Source organism: Oncorhynchus keta, chromosome 12 (assembly GCF_023373465.1).
Source record: "Oncorhynchus keta strain PuntledgeMale-10-30-2019 chromosome 12, Oket_V2, whole genome shotgun sequence".
In the NCBI taxonomy this organism is placed as follows: domain Eukaryota; kingdom Metazoa; phylum Chordata; class Actinopteri; order Salmoniformes; family Salmonidae; genus Oncorhynchus; species Oncorhynchus keta.
Window position 1 is genome coordinate 30,359,687 of NC_068432.1, and position 17,714 is coordinate 30,377,400.

General features: G+C 40.2%; 1 protein-coding gene across 1 annotated transcript; it reads left to right on the forward strand.

Moving 5' to 3' along the window:
* The first annotated feature begins 937 nt into the window (after positions 1 to 937).
* On the forward strand, positions 938 to 16,871 carry LOC118391289 (protein phosphatase methylesterase 1-like). The gene is made up of 14 exons (XM_035782535.2): positions 938 to 1,216; positions 3,313 to 3,406; positions 3,611 to 3,703; positions 11,364 to 11,421; positions 11,533 to 11,584; positions 12,030 to 12,184; positions 12,371 to 12,461; positions 12,568 to 12,633; positions 12,752 to 12,878; positions 13,116 to 13,245; positions 13,381 to 13,425; positions 13,605 to 13,669; positions 13,840 to 13,907; positions 16,447 to 16,871. The coding sequence occupies exons 1-14, from the start codon at positions 1,131 to 1,133 to the stop codon at positions 16,448 to 16,450; spliced, it is 1,134 nt and encodes a 377-aa protein (XP_035638428.1). The 5' UTR covers positions 938 to 1,130; the 3' UTR covers positions 16,451 to 16,871.
* The last annotated feature ends 843 nt before the right edge of the window (positions 16,872 to 17,714 follow it).

Genomic DNA, 17,714 nt, shown 5'->3' on the forward strand with positions numbered 1-17,714 from the left:
CACTGTCACTAGCCGGCTACCACCAGGCTACTGCTCTGTGTACATAGACATGGAATCACTGGTTACTTTAATAATGTTTACATACTGTTTTACTAATTTCATATGTATATACTGTATTCTAGTCAATTCTATTCTATCCTACGTATTCTATATATATATATATATATATATATATATATATATATAATTCAATTAAGAAAAATATAAATATTAGGACGAGCAATGCCAGAGTCCGGAATATAAATATATATCTGTAGAATATATATGTATATATATACTATTCTATATATATATATATATATATATATATATATATATATATATATATATATATATCCTACGTATTCTACATATATATGTATATATATATATATATATATATATATATGATATATATTGACAACATATATTGACTATATATATATATATATGTAGAATACGTAGGATAGAATAGTATATAGCAATAGTTGAATAGGATGACATTGACTAGAATACAGTATATACATATGAAACTAGTAAAACAGTATGTAAACATTATTATATATATATATATATATATATATATATATATATATATATATATATATATATATATATATATATATATTCTACAGATATATATGTATATTCCGGACTCCGACATTGCTCGTCTTATATTTCTATTTTTCTTCATTTAATTATTTTACTTTTAGATTTGTGTGTATTGTTGTGAGTAGTTAGATATTACTGCACTGTTGGACCTAGGAACACAAGCATTTCGCTACACCCACAATAACGTCTTCTAAATATGTGTATGCCCCAATAAAATGTTATTTTATTTGATTACGTCATTTTCTTCTTTTTTTAACGAAGATTAAGGTTCTACACTTACACCATGTTTTCTGGGAAATATAGTTTTTCTATGAATGTATCTTGATGATTTAGTTGAGAATAGTGAGCAGTATGCGAACATATCCCAGAGTGCAATGTGGCAATTGGCAAACGGGTAATGTTGTGGGACGATAAACACATTTTGCGGTTGTCAATTTATAGCTGCTAATAGCTGACTGGTGCTGGAAGAACATCGTATGGTTCGAAGGAGGGGGAAGATTTGCTTTTGACTGAACGGCCTTGGCCCCGCGTTCGACAGCATGGAGAAACAGTTGCATTTGAATGTGTTAGCTTCCAGACCTCCCGTGTCAGGAGGCTTGCAGTCGCGGTCTAAAATGAGAATGGGGTGAGTTCACAGCTAGTTTTGAGATGGTTGGCGAGGCTATAATCAGATAGTTGTCTGGCTCTTGTTGCTAAACCCTACAACTTGTGAATGCGTAACTAACCTGAGCCAACAACAGTCTTTTCCTCTTAACTTTTGTGGTAAAACTAGTTAGCTAAGTTCAAAACGTGTCTCGCTAGCTAGCAAGCTAACTAGATGACAGTTAAATATCTGACAGCTGACATTAGGTACTGAAAATAATACCGTTTTTCAATCCTATTATCTTGTGAACAATGCTCCTCTTCACGTGTTGTTTAATTGTTCCATTTAAGTGCGAAAGCCAGCTGGTTTTGACAGGTAAGTACATTAGGAGCATCATCAGTTAAGTCCCAGTCAACAAGCTACCGTGTTATGAAATAAGTTAGCTTGATAGCTACGAATCTTTTATGGATTATGCTGCCTCCATATTCTTCAATATTAGTGTTTCACATGGGTCGTTAATGGTCCAATTTATGAACCGGTATAGCTAAAATGAATCCACCCTCTTTGTTGTGTGGGTATCCCTCCTTCCTCTCTTACCAGAGCTGCTGTCATAGTCCCTCCCATGTCATGACCAATGATTTATTATCTAAATCACTGGTCATGACTCAATTTCTTACTTTATAGTTAAGTCATTCTCACAGGTAATCCCTATTTGATCAATAAGGTATTTCTGCTTCATCTTATTTGAATGGTTTCATAATTATTGGTATACAACATCCACTGATTAATTAACCATACATTTGATGGCATGCCCCTGAGTGTATATGAGAACATGACATTTACAGCTTGAGCTAAGGGTTAATGTAGGACTACACTGGGGTAAATTTATTTTAAATGAAATCCCTTTTTGTCTGCCTCTCTTTTGATTTCTACATAACTTTCCATACACGTTTGCCCATAAATGAAGTGGTTGGAAAGTAACTTTTTCTTTTGATAAAGGTTCTCAAAGTTGACCCATTTTGCATACCCCACCATCCATGTCTTCATCACTGGAAAATATAAACGGTCTAGTTTGATATAATTTAAAAGCTTGCCTACAAGGCTTAAAAAATATGTCATAATTAGTTTTTGAATATATAAACATTACGTTTTTAAACCTGTAGTGTAAATTATCAAAAAATGCTTAAACTATTTTTTTCTTCATATTTGCATATTTTGTAGCTTAAACCCTACTTTACATCATTTGAGGTTTTTGATGTCCCTGACATCATTTGAGACATGCTATTGAATACAGGGTGGGTGTCATTTCAATCATAGAAATATAATTCATATAATGGACCTATTCTTCCATATCACAGCAATTTAGCTGGTACACCATTGAAATGTAAATTGAATTAACATTTTTACTTCTAATTACTACCACAAAGATGACCACTGTCAAATGTCAACTTAAATGGTCATGTCTATCTATTATCTACATTTATATGATTTCAATAGGTTTCCTATAAAGAATTGACAGTATAATTTCAATTTCGTCTATTCCCATTCAAGTTCTCTGATTTGTGGACTTCTAACCGTCTTTGTGGTCCCATTTGAAAGTTTACATTTAAATTGTATTCCCATTTTAGTACATTTATCAGCCAAAACATGACAACCACCAAGAGCATCTTGTCTCAAACAATGGCGGGCACAACATAAAAACCTCCGATTATGTAAAATAGGGTTTTAAGCTACAACACATGTAAATATGAGGGGGGAAATGATTTCATGCATTTTTAGATAATTTACAGGTTAACATTTTTTACAAGTTTTATTTAAAAAACAGTCTTTTCAAGAAATGATAAAATATTGAAATTATATCAATCTCAACCATTTATCCTTTCCAGTGGAGAAGACATGGATGTTTCATGGTATGGTGGGGTATGCAAAATGGGTAAACTTTGAGCACTTATCTCTTGAATGTTTTGGCATTCAGGTCCAAAATGTCACTTTCTGAGCACTTCTACACTGGGCAAATATGTATGGAAGGTTTTGTTCAAATCAAAAGGGGTGCTGTCAAAAAGTGATTGAATTCAAATGGATTTACCCACTGTTTAAAATCCTCTTTCTGTTTGATACTCAACTTGGCTAACACACAGACCTGGACGGAAGAGAGACTTCTCCCCACTCTCCTGGAGTGAATACTTTGAAGCGATGGAAGATGTAGAAGTGGAAAACGATAACGGCAAAGATATATCCTTTACTGTGGCTCCAATAAGTGTGCTAATGTTCATCTACACATGGAATTGAACCATGAATGATGTATCATATTTTTGAAACACTTACTGAAGAGAATTCATTTTATATTGTGTAATATTGAACTCCTGATCCAGTGCATCATAAGCATATCTCCATTGTGAATGTGTCTATACTCTATATTCCTTGACTACTCTGCACACGTTCAGAATCTACTGCAGCGGCCAGCATGGTCCTGTGCTGCTCCTGCTCCATGGAGGAGGCCACTCTGCTCTCTCCTGGGCTGTGTTCACTGTGAGTAATACTATCAAATACCAGATGGAGCACCCATACTGTTTTATGTACACACACTACCGTCACATGTCCTGCATTTACAGAGCCTTGAGAAAGTATTCATACCCCTTGACTTATTCCACATTTTGTTGAGTTTAGGGCTGTGGCGGTCATTACATTTTGTCAGCTGGTTATTTTCATGCAAAAGACTGCCAGTCTGACCGTTAATTAACATAAAGATGTTTAGCATCTCCAGGCATACAAGCCACTGATATGCACCTTTAAAAAAACAAGTCTAATAAATACATTTTAATATAGTCTAATAAATCTATTTAACTAGATTTAGAATGGCCCATTATCAAATGGGCAGTGGGATAAAGACATGTCATCATTATGCACTCCAATAGCGAATGGAGGCCGCTTCTCCGGCTGGTTCGTTTTTCAATCCTATGCTGGGTAGGCTACTCCGGATATTTCACTCCATCTATCAACCACTGTTTGAGGAGCATGCAACCTCTTGCTTTGCAACAGGGGATTTTCTGCCCAAACTCTGTATGCCATGGGATCTCCAACCCTGTTCCTGCAGCTACTGTTAGAGTTACGCTCCAGTTGATAGATGTAACTTGCTGTGTCGAGTATCTATGCGCTCATTCCCTAGATACCGTTATCACATATCTGGTTTCTGTTATTGTTAAGTTTGAGTTCTAACAAAAAACAGTCTGTGGTTTGCTACACTACGTTCTGTATGTGTCCGTTTTTATGTTATTCTGTATTTTTCCATCATGAGAAAGGCCCATGGCCCTGAAACTGTTAACAATGTTTCAAGTCAGCTATGTTGCATAACGCATACATACATACATCCACACAAGCCAACAGCAGATAATATTCAATCACATATATGGTAAACGGGCTATAGTGCATAACACAGAATCCTCATACTACCCAGTGCTTAATTTGGGAAACCAAGGGAAATCTGTTCGGGGACATTGATAGTAACATGTTTTTACAACAAAACATATTTCATGAAACTATTGACAGAACCTCTCTGTGCGCACGAGAACAGAATTAAGGAGAGCGGAGGAGATGGAAATACACAGTGGTGAGATTCTGTAGCTAAAGGTAATGTCAGCCTATTAATTATGAAAATATAAAAATGCCCTATTACTAGGCTATTCAAAATCAAACACAAATTCACTATAATTATAGGCTAACTCTGTAAGCCGCCCTGCACAATCAATGAACCAACAGCATCACCTAGGCCTATACGTTCGCTCCCAAACTCATGGATAGAAAGTTTGGAGCGTAGCATGAGGAAACAAGTCCATCCAGTATGCATAATAATACAGTCCACTCTCAAAGGTGGTTACTACAATAAAACTTTTTGGGAATAAGGCTAGACCAATTATGTACCAAACACATTTGAAATCTTTAATTTTAAAAATATTTTTCTGCCGTGCATAGTATGCGGTAGGCTATATATTGTATAACAGCAGAATCATTATTTTAATTTAGGATATTTTTTGGGGCTTGGGCTCATATATAGGCCTATGCATATGTGTGTTTTGAATAATCCTCACCTTAGAAAGTGCTATCCATTTCATTGTTTTTCTTAGGAACAACATGCACAACGTCCATATTTTCCACTTATATTTCTTCAAATCAATCAGTTAGGTGAGTTTATTTTTTAAATATTTTTTAATTTTATTTTTAAAGCTTGATACTGTTTTGATTGTGATTTTCGAATCCATTTGCATTGATGTCAGAGTGGTTAGAGGGACAACAGAGCCCTGCATACTAGGCAATTAGCGAGTTGGGTTCTACCAATGCATGTCCTGAGTGCATAAAAGGAGATTACCGTGACTCAATGGTCACTTGGAATTTTACTGCAGTCATGACTGGCGGTAATATGGTCACCGCAACAGCCCTAGTTGTTACAGCCTGAATTCAAAATGGATTAAATTGATTTCTTATCTCACACATCTACGCACAATACCCCATAATGACAAAGTGAAAACATGTTTTTAGACATTTTTGCAAATTTATTGAAAACGAAATACGTTATTCACACCCTTGAGTCTTTTGTAGAAGCAGCAATTACAGCTGTGAGTCTTTCTGTGTAAGTATCGAAGAGCTTTCCACACCTGGATTGTGAAACATTTGGCCATTATTCTTTTCAAAATTCTTGGCAAATTGGCTGTTGATCATAGCTAGACAACAATTTTCAAGTCTTTCCATAGATTTTATACTATGTTTAAGTCAAAACTGTAACTTGGCCACTCAGGAACAGTCATTGTCTTCTTGGTAAGCAACTCCAGTATAGATTTGGCCTTGTTTTATGTTATTGTCTTGCTGAAAGGTGAATTCATCTCCCAGTGTCTAATGGAAAGCAGACCGAACCAGGGGCTTCATTTATCAATATTGCATAGACACTATTATAAAATACTACTTACGAATGGAATTTAAAATGTTCGTATGCATAGAAAAAGTGTGTTTTATCAAACAGTCCTACGAGCGTCATGCGCACATTTTGCATTTCGAAATGCCCCTAATTAGCCATATATGGGCAAAATCATCCCTTTTAAGCATATAGGGAATATACAAGGCCGTATGATGAAATACAATGGTAAAACCAAAAAAAGCTATGAAAAAAACACTTTTCCAAGACTGGAATAGAGATGCTAGTGTCAGATTGATTACAACCAAAAGGTTTTATTTGACTTGCTCAGTTGTGGTTTTACCAGTAAAAATAAAAACATAGCTACAAAGAGAGGACAATTCAAGTTGCTTTAGAAATGGCAAATACTTCAAATGAGTAGGCAACACTCACCATCCTCAACAGCTCCCTCCGGTAGGCGTATAGGCCCACATTGCTATTCTGCGGATGAACGAGTCTTGAGTTTCACCTGGCAACCTTGCCACCACATTCAGTAGTGCTTTTTTGCACATTGCATAATCACCTGCACATTAAGAGTGGAAGCCTTTTTCTGTTAACATAGCCTAGTTGAACTCGTTTTGGAATGGTGCTTTTATGGTGACATGGGAGCTGTTTTTTTTTTTTCTTTGGGAACCCATTGACGTCAAAGAAACCCCTCTTAGCCTGTTGTGCCATGGTGTATGGGAATTGTATGTTTCAGCTTGTTTTTCTGATGATTCAATCCAAAAACATTTGCTCATTGAAGGATGTGAAATGCCGGTCGGCAAGCTCCCGCCGAAAAGTGCCCATACCCGAGGGTAGCGAGCACTTGATGTGCACTCGACTGGTATGTGTTTCCCTTTCAAAAGTAGGTCTTAAATCCTCACAAAGATCTCATAACATTGGTTTTGGGAAATTATATCAGATGAGCCAATATGTACTTACTGCAAAAATTCCCACCTGTCTCAAACTCACTGTCATTACTTCACTCTCATCACTCTCATTACATTTACATTACCAGAAATATTGTATTTTCAGCTGTTTGAAGGTGGTGTACAAAATAGAAAGTAAAAGATGCAAAAACAAAGCTTAAGAACTGGAAGCATAGAAATAGTGCACATAGAACATATCTACCGCTTCTTAGACTTGCTTTCGATGAGAATAGCAGATCTATAACACACTTCTATGATTTTAGGTCAGTCTCCCTAAAGGTTACATTATTGCAGCTTTAAGCAAATGTTTACTTCTGAACTCATTTAGGCTTGCCATAACAAAGGGGTTGATTACTTATTGACTCTTAAGACATTCAAGCTTTTCATGTTTAATTAATTTGTAAAAATTTCAAAAAACATAATTCCACTTTGACATTATGGGGTATTGTGTGTAGGCCAGTGACAAATAAAAATCTAAATTTAATCCATTTCCAATTCAGAAAAAGTCAAGGAGTGTGAATACTTTCTGAAAGGGCACTGTAAGGTTGTATTGAGTGACTGTTGAAGATTTTTATTTAAAAAATATATAATAATAATAATAATTTCCCCTTTATTTGACCAGGTAGGCCAGTTGAGAACAAGTTCTCATTTACAACTGAGACCTGGCCAAGATAATGCAAAATAGTGTGACACAAACAACACAGTTACACATGGGATAAACAAACGTACAGTCAATAACACAATAGAAAAATGTATATACAGTGTGTGCAAATGTAGTAAGATTAGGGAGGTAAGGCAATAAATAGGCCATACTGGTGAAATAATTACAAATAAACACTGGAGTGATAGATGTGCAGAAGATGAATGTGCAAGTAGAGATCATGGGGTGTAAAGAAGAAAAAAGAAATAATAATATGGGGATGAGGTAGTTTGGTGTGCTATTTACAGATGGGATGTGTACAGGTGCAATGATCAGTAAGCTGCTCTGACAGCTGATGCTTAAAGTTAGTGAGATATAAGACTCCAGCGTCAGTGATTTTTGCAATTCGTTCCAGTCATTGGCAGCAGAGAACTGTAAGGAAAGGCGGCCAAAAGAGGAGTTGGCTTTGGGGATGACCAGTGAAATATACCTGCTGGTGCGCGTGCTATGGGTGGGTGCTGCTGTGGTGACAAGTGAGCTGAGATAAGGCGGAGCTTTACCTAGCAAAGACTTATAGATGACCTGGAGCAAGTGGGTTTGGCAACGTATATGAAGCGAGGGCCAGTCAACGAGAGCATAAAGGTTGCAGTGGTGGGTAGTATATGGGGCTTTGGTGACAAAATGGATGGCACTGTGATGGACTACATCCAATTTGCTGAGTAGAGTGTCGTGGAAATTTCCTCTATTTACCAAATCATGGGAGCAAACCACACGCACACGTCAGTTAGTTATAAAAGTCCATCTTTAATTATACGAGCTCTATCACAATCCTGTGACTCTCAGATAAATTCAGTGTCTCCCAGTAAATTTTCTGAGAGCCCCCTTACAATGCAACTGAGTTCCTTTTAATAGCAAAGACACACAGTCAGACAGCATAGACATAATTCATCGTTCAGCTTTGTCTCCTTTCCCAAACCCCAGAACCATAAACCAAATCCTCCATATCAACAGGCATATATCAAATTGTCATTTAGATACAACCCACTCTAAATACAAACTCACAGAGAGAAAAAGGTTAGGCTATAGGTTAAGATAGAAACAACATTAGAGGGAGCATAGAATGATTCCAGACACTGCAACCCTTCTTTCCCCAGAATGGGAAAGGTAGGGAGTAAAAGATATGTTTACACATGATGACACTTTGACCTCTCCCCTCTCTGTGGCCCATGCAACTTAGTCCTGACATAGAACAGATAACTGCCAATGGCCACCACTATAGTACAACAAAATACATTCTTATGAGAAGTAACCTACACACATTTGATGAATATTAAACATCTTACAAATGTTACCAACAAATTCTGATCCTTCCACGACAAGAGTTTGAGGCTATTTTGTGAATGACATCGCCAAAGTCAAGGATCGGTAGGATAGTCAGTTTTACAAGGGTATGTTTGGCAGCATGAGTGAAGAAGGCTTTGTTGTGAAATAGGAAGCCGATTCTAGATTTAAATTTGGATTGGAGATGCATAATGTGATTCTGGAGAGTTTACAGTCTAACCAGACACCTAGGTATTTGTAGTTGTCCAAATATTCTGAGTCAGAACCGTCCAGAGTAGTGATGTTGGGCGGGTGCGGGCAGTGATCAGTTGAAGAGCATGCATTTCGTTTTACTTGCATTTAAGAGCAGTTGGTGTCCACGGAAAGAGAGTTGTATGGCATTGAAGCTCGTCTGGAGGTTAGTTAACACAGTGTCCAAAGAAGGGCCAGAAGTATATGGAGGCCAGAATGGTGCTGTCTGCATAGAGCTGGATCAGAGAATCACCAGCAGCAAGAGTGAATACATTGATGTATACAGAGAAAAGAGTGGCAATTCTCGGGCCAAGAGGTCCGGAGAGCAGTCCCTCCGATTTTACACACTGAACTCTATCTGAGAATTAGTTGGTGAACTAGGCGAGGCAGTCATTTGAGAAACCAAGGCTGTTGAGTTTGCCGATAAGAATGCAGGGATTGACAGTCGAAAGCCTTGGCCAGGTCGATGAAGACGGCTGCACATTACTGTCTTTTATCGATGGAGGTTATGATATCGTTTAGGACCTTGAGCGTGGCTGAGGTGCACCCATGACCAGCTCGGAAACCAGATTGCATAGCAGAGAAGGTACAGTGGGATTCGAAATGGTCGGTGATCTGTTTTGTTAACTTGGCTTTCGATGACTTTTAGAAAGGCAGGGTAGGATGGATATTGGCCTGTAACAGTTTAGGTCTAGAGTGTCTTCCCCTTTGTAGAGGGGGATGACTGCGGCAGCTTTCCTTTAGGCATCTCAGACGATGAGGTTGAACAGGCTAGTAATAGTGGTTGCAACCATTGCGGTGGATAATTTTAGAGAGGTTCCAGATTGTCTAGCCCAGCTGATTTATAGTTTTCCAGATTTTGCAGCTCGTTCAGAACATCAGCTATCTGGATTTGGGTGAAGGATACATGGGGGAGGCTTGGGCAAGTTGCTGTGGGGGATGCAGAGCTGTTGACCAGGGTAGGGGTAGCATGGCCAGCTGTAGAAAAATGCTTCTTGAGATTCTCGATTATCGGTGGTGACAGTGTTTCCTAGCCTCAGTGCAGTGGGCAACTGGGAGGAGGTGCTCTTATTCTCCATGGACTTTACAGAACCCTTTACTGTCCCAGAACCTTTTCAAGTTTGTGCTACAGGATGCACATTTCTGTTTGAAAAAGCTAGCCTTTGCTTTCCTAACTGCCTGTGTATATTGGTTCCTAACTTCCCTGAAAAGTTGCATATCGCGGGGGCTATTTGATGCTAATGCCGTACGCCACAGGATGTTTTTGTGCTGGTCAAGGGCAGTCAGGTCTGGCTGGAGTGAACCAAAGGCTATATCTGTTCTTAGTTCTACATTTTTTGATTGGGGCATGCTTATTTAAGATGGTGAGAAAAGCATTTTTAAAGAATAGCCAGGCATCTACTACTGACTGAATGAGGTCAATATCCTTCCAGGATACCCGGGCCAGGTTGATTAGAAAGGCCTGCTCGCTGAAGTGTTTTAGGGAGCGTTTGACAGTGATGAGGGGTGGTCGTTTGACCACAGACACTGGCAATGAGGCGGTGATCGCTGAGATCCTGCTTGAAGACAGCAGAGGTGTATTTGGAGGGCAGGTTGGTCAGGAGGATATCTATGAGGGTGCCTGTGTTTACAGATATGGGGTTGTACATGGTAGGGTCCTTCATCATTTGTGTGAGATTGAGGGCATCTAGCTTAGATCGTAGGATGGCCGGGGTGTTAGCATGTCCCATTTTAGGTCACCTTACAGTACAAACTCTGAAGATAAGTGGGGGGCAATTAATTCACATATGGTGTCCAGGGCACAGCTGAGGGCGGTCTATAATAATAGTGAGAGACGTATTTCTGGAAAGGTGGAATTTTAAAAGTAGAAGCTCGAACTGTTTGGGCACAGACCTGGATAGCATGACAGAACTCTGCAGTAGATTGCAACTCCATCCCCTTTGGCAGTTCTATCTTGGTGGAAAATGTTGTAGTTGGGGATGGAAATTTCAGAATTTTTGGTGGCCTTCCTAAACCAGGATTCACACAAGATGGATCAGTATGTTTGTGAGCCTGCCTTATAATAACACAGACTGACACTGAATTCTGGCCAGAGTTAAGTTAACACAGTGGGTTTGTTTGCAGGCGGTGATATACAACAGAATTAACTGCCGGGTGGTGGCTATGGACCTCCGGGCCCATGGTGAGTGGCTAACTCTCCCTCATGATAACACACATTCCTTCTGGTTACCTCATATTCATGGTCTCAATAGTATTATTATTAAAAAAATTAAAAAAAATCTTTCCCACAAAGGTGACACCAAAGTAAAGAATTCTGACGATCTCTCAGCGGAAACAATGGCCAAGTAAGTTGTCAGGAATGTTTTTCTTTCATCATTCAGAGATGAGTGTTAAACAGGGTGTGTGATGGGGAAGGTATTGTGTTTAGATGGGAGGAAACTGGACGGGACCTGAGGCAGTGGTGGAGGATTACTGTAAGGGGGTGGAGAGAACCTGTTGGAGAACGAGGAGAACTTAGTCAGATGAGCTATCGGCTGCTGCTGTCTCCCATTGAGATACTGATCTGCTGTTTGATGCAAGGAGAGAACAGGCTTGCTGCAACCCCCAGAATAGTCTTGTTTACATGGACAAAGTGCCAGTGGGAAGAAACTGACATCTCTTTCCATCTCTTTCTATATTGTCTATCTTCTGTTGGGTGTGATTGTTTGAGGAGCTAGATTAGGCTGGTTTGTATGGATGAGATTGTTCTAGCAGTTGATTTATGCTGGTTTTGTCTCATCTCTCCACCAGGGACATTGGCAAAGTGGTAGAAACACTCTATGGAGAAAACCCACCTCCGATCATGATGATTGGACACAGCATGGGTGGAGCTATAGCAGTTCATACCGCTGCGGCAAACCACGTGCCGTCTTTACTTGGCCTGTGTGTGATTGATGTTGTGGAAGGTGATTATGGTGTTTGTTTGTCTCATGATCGGAACTTGTCATTTGATGATCAAACAAGCAGCAGTTGAGGAGCTGACAGAAGATGAATTGATGTATTTATTGTTTTAAACTATCATGTGACACACGGTGTTATTAATTCATTGATTGAGTGATTATTTCATAAAATTTCCACTTGTGTTTTTTCAGGCACAGCAATGGATGCCTTAAACAGTATGCAGAATTTCCTCAGGAGTCGGCCAAAGACCTTTAAGTCTGTGGAGAATGCCATTGAGTGGAGGTGTGAGATGCTGTCCATACACACAAGTGTAGAAATACTCAGCAAATGCTTTACTAATAGAGCATATTCCAAGTCATGTGTTCTGATCTTGTCCCTCCCCCATCAGTGTGAAGAGTGGACAGATCCGAAACGTTGAGTCAGCCCGGGTGTCCATGGGAGGCCAGGTGAAAAAGTACGTCTGGACCTGAGAAAAACTGGCTCAGAGGGCAAAATACCTTTTAAATTAATCAACTTCAAGGTGTGACTTTTCAGGTCCTGTAACTAAACACAAGTTCTGACCTCCTCCATAGATGTGAGGAACCCCTCAACAGTCCAGGCGTCTCCAAGAGCATCAGAGACGGCATCATTGAAGAGGAGGAGGAGGAAGAAGAGGAAGGAGAATCCAACCACAAAAGAAAGAAGGAGGATGACCAAGAGGTTAGGGATGGGATGATTGGGGGGGTAATGTTTATTTTTTTACAATATATTGTATACCTATGTATTCGGGTGTGTTTGTATGCGTGGGTCTTCTTAGGCATTAGTAGTTGGTGTATACATCTGGGTGCATATGTCATCTTGGGGGAGTGTGTATGTCATTTCCCACCTTTACAAAGTCTGTTGTAGTGTGTACATGAAGAGTAAATTTAAGGTTAACTGTCTCTTGGCTTTCTTCAGGTGAAGAAGGATACCCTTTATACATGGCAGATTGATCTATCAAAGACAGAGAAGTACTGGGAGGGCTGGTTCAGTGGCCTGTCTGCCCTATTCCTTTCCTGTCCTGTGCCAAAACTGCTCCTGCTCGCTGGTGAGTCCCTCGATTCAGTACATTTTAATCCACATGATTTTTACACTTGTGTGTTTTCAATATAATTCAAATACATTTGTCTTTGACATTGGACTACAGCACACAATGTTGCGTATAACGTTTTTCCCTTTACAGGTGTGGACAGGCTTGACAAAGATCTCACAATTGGACAGATGCAAGGTGAGGACGGCCTCAGATTAATGTTTGTTAGGTTGGTTGTTGTTGACAATTGTGGTTCTGATGGTGACTGTGACAATCCACTTAACATCGTTCCCCACTCCCTATGGTTTCACTTTAACATCTTCTAAATCCAATGGAAGCATATTGCACATAAAGATTTGTGTTCCATTTGTGTTCAGGGAAGTTCCAGATGCAGGTGCTCCCTCAGTGTGGCCATGCTGTCCATGAGGACGCCCCTGAAAAAGTGAGTGGGTTCTGGGTATGAGGCTGAACAACTGCTTGTGGTTTTAACATGTGTCGTTGTTTCCCATTTTGTTGCGATAGTAATTTCAGGCCAATGTGTAAGGAATATTGCACACAAAATACTATTCTCAATGTCTGGGAACTAAACCGACATTGCTCTTGTTTCCCCAGGTAGCAGATGCTCTGGCCTCGTTCATGGTCCGTCACAAGTTCACTGAATTTAAGGAGGGTTTCCTGTGGTAAGACTAATTTAGCACGAATAGAAACACATTGTTTATTACCTTTTAAGTTTGCTTCTCCAGTAATCATTGTAAAGTCTCATTGTGAAGACCTACATAAGCATGTATCGCTTATCTGCACTGTTAAATGTTAAAACCACATGATTTGTGAACTAGCGGTTAGTGCTACCGCCTATAAGCACACATGCTTGCCGGTGTTGGCGAGGGTTAGAATGTCTGACTATCTTTCCCACTGTCTCTTCTCAGCCCAATAAAATATACCCCCCTTAAAATATACACTAAGTCTACCAAACATTAGGAACTCTGTCCTTACATTAGGAACTCTGTCCTTACATTAGGAACTCTGTCCTTACATTAGGAACTCTGTCCTTACATTAGGAACTCTGTCCTTACATTAGGAACTCTGTCCTTACATTAGGAACTCTGTCCTTACATTAGGAACTCTGTCCTTACATTAGGAACTCTGTCCTTACATTAGGAACTCTGTCCTTACATTAGGAACTCTGTCCTTACATTAGGAACTCTGTCCTTACATTAGGAACTCTGTCCTTACATTAGGAACTCTGTCCTTACATTAGGAACTCTGTCCCTTTTGACCTCAGAACAGCCTCAATTTGTTGGGGCATAGACTACAAGGTGTCAAGCATTCCACAGGGATGCTGGCCCATGTTGACTCATTTGACATTTTTGTGATTTACTGTTAGTGCATTCATCTTGAGATAGCTAGGTGGGACAACCACGTCATAGTAAGAACTACTTTTCTGAGCAAAGATGTAATCAGCAAAGTTAGCTAATAAGGGGAAGGGGAAATAAGTAAAGTGTGAGTGTTAGTTCACGAAAGGCTTTTATTTTTATTTTTTTGTGGGGGTTAGGGTGAGGGGGGGTGCGAGCAGGTGAGGAAGGGGTGTGAGTGGGTGCTGTGGCATGATTTAAGATACTCTTTGAAGAGGTAGGGTTTCAGATGTTTTCGGAAGATGCCCTAGATTCAGAGGCGTGCTAGGACAGAAGAGCTTGGGCTGAGCGGGAGCTGGGCTGAGCGGGAGCTGGGCTGAGCGGGAGCTGGGCTGAGCGGGAGCCTGGGCTGGGCTGAGAGGGAGCTGCCCTCTCGTAGGGATGGGAAGACCAAGAGACCAGAGGTGGCAGAATGGAGTGCTCTGGTTGAGGTGTAGGGTTTGATCAAAGCCTGAAGGCAGAGCGGGGCAGTTCCTTTTGCTATTCAGTAGGTAAGCACCATGGTCTTGTAGTAGATGCAAGCTTCGACTGGAAGCCAGTGTAGTGTGCGGAAGAGCGGGATGAAATGAAAGAACTTGGGAAGGTTGAACAACAGGTGGGCTGCTGCATTCTGGATAAATTTAATGGGTTTGATGGCACAAGCGGGGAGCCCAGCCAACAGCGAGTTGCAGTAGTCCAGACGGGACATGACAAGTGCCTGGATTAGGGCCTCTGCTGCTTCCTGTGTGAGTTAGGGTTGTACTCTATGGATGATGTAGAGCATGAACCTGCAGGAGCGAGTCACTGCTTTGTTTGCAGAGAACGACAGGGTGTTGTCCAGGGTCACACCAAGGTTCTTTGCACTCTCGGAAGGAGACACTGGAGTTGTCAACCGTGATGGATAGGTCTTTGAGCGGGCAGGCCTTCACTGGGAGGAAGATCAGCTCCGTCTTGTTGAGCTTGCGGTGGTGGGCTGACATCCAAGCTGAGATATCTGCCAGGCACGCAGAGATGCGTGTTGCCACCTGAGTGTCAGAAGGGAGGAAGGAGAAAAGTAGGTGAGTGTCATCTCCATAGCAATGATAGAGACCATGTGAGGATATGACAGAGCCGAGGGACTTGGTGTATAGTGAGAAGAGGAGCGGGCTTAGAACCGAGCCAGTTGTGAGTACGTACTGCAGACACAGATCCTCTCTACTTCACCTGGTAGGAGCGGCCTACCATATAGGATACAGTCCATGAATGTGCAGAGCCTCAGCTGTGAGAGTGTGGACTCCAATGCTTCCCACAGTTGTGTGTTCAGTGTGGAAAAACCCAACAGCGTTGCAGTTATTGACACACTCAAACCGGTGCGCCTGGCACCTACTACCATACCCCTTTCCAAGGTAATTAAATATTTTGTCTTGCCCATTCACCCTCTGAATGGTACACATTCACAACCCATGTCACAATGGTTAAAAATACTTATTTATCCTGTCACCTCTCCTTCATCTACACTGTTTAAGTGGATTTAACAGGTGACATCAATAAGGGATCATAGCTTTCTCCTGGATTCACCTGATCAGTCTGTCATGGAAAGAGCCAGTGTTCCTAATGTTTTGTACACTCAGTGTATGTGTATATATATTTTTAAATAAACAAATTATTGACATAATACAATAAGGTTTTGTAAAGATTGCTGCCACCAATATTGGTAGTTACTCTATAAGGTCTGTTCTGACACAAGTAATACTTTTTATGTCAAAATGGAATGCTAACTGGTACAGGAAAACCAAAAAGCATTTGTTTGTTTGTTTTTTACATTTTTTAAAATGTATCATTGTAACAGCTAACGGGACTCAAATCAACTACATAGATGAGTGCCAGTTTTGCCCTGGACCCATCCAGCAGTCATGGAGGAGTTGCCTGGAGCCTCAAGGACACCATCTTCTGCCAATTACCCCCAACCGTGATAAAATAATGTTCATGAGCACTATATAACACTATACAACATTCTCAGCACTTAACTTGGTAAAAATATATAATTTAAATGTATTGTTATTATTACTACTTATACATTGACACTTATGGTTTTGCCTTTTTTTGAAAGCAGGTATTTTGTTTCACCCATCCCACTCAACATTTTTTATTTTCATTTCCTGTGATGCCTTTACTGTTTCTTGTTACGTTTTGGCCAGCTGCATCTTGTTGTGCTATGTGTTTAATGTTGTTGGATTTTAAGAATGATTAATAAAAATGGAAATGGAAAAGGAATATTTCTCCCGATTTTAATATCTGTTGTATGTCTGGTATATGCACTATTTATTTCCATGATAAACAGACACCCATTATGGAGTATTTTGCAAGTGTACAAAACGGGGTCTCCCCATAGTCTTAAAACCAAATGGGCAGATTCATCGGCTTGAAGAAACAACGCTTTCTTCAATTGTACCATCACAGCAGGCTTGACTTTTCTAGTCCTGCAAGTTATGTACGGTTGTACGGCGCCATCCCTCAGCCCATATTTGAGGGGGCTCAAACGTCTTAGCAGGATGAGGAAGTTGACATACTGCAGGTCAGTAAAGAGAGCACTACTGCCTGCACTGGCCAGTGCTCTTTCTAAAGGTGCATACAGTACAGGAAAGAGAGGGACAGGCCCAGCTGAACCATGTGCAGTAGCACTGTTTTGTGGGCCTTACTGGCTTTCGTTTTGTCAAAAAGGCAGACCTGGCTGCTACAATGATGGTGATGTACAGTACCAGTCAAAAGTTTGGACACACCTACTCATTCAAGGGGTTCTTTCTTTTTCTACATTTTAGAATAATAGTGAAGACATCAAAACTATGAAATAACACACAGGAATCATGGAGTAACCCAAAAAGTGTTAAACAAATCAATATATTTTATATTTCAGATTATTCAAAATAGCCACCCTTTGCCTTTGACAGGTTTGCACACTCTTGGCATACTTCACCAGAATTCCTTCCAGCTAGGTACGAGGTTGTCAAGGTTCTCATTAGCAGCTTTGAGAAAATTGTATATTATGCTCACTCATCAGTTGGCTGTGTGCTTTTGGACCTACCCTGCCAGGCAGGCTCAGACTTGAGGGGACGGTGC

Excerpts from the sequence above, each read along its gene's own strand:
- LOC118391289 (XM_035782535.2), top strand. The coding sequence starts at position 1,131 with ATGGAGAAACAGTTGCATTTGAATGTGTTAGCTTCCAGACCTCCCGTG. Across the intron at positions 12,462-12,567 it reads GAGAATGCCATTGAGTGGAG|TGTGAAGAGTGGACAGATCC; the intron begins GTGTGAGATGCT and ends CTCCCCCATCAG. Across the intron at positions 13,426-13,604 it reads CACAATTGGACAGATGCAAG|GGAAGTTCCAGATGCAGGTG; the intron begins GTGAGGACGGCC and ends ATTTGTGTTCAG.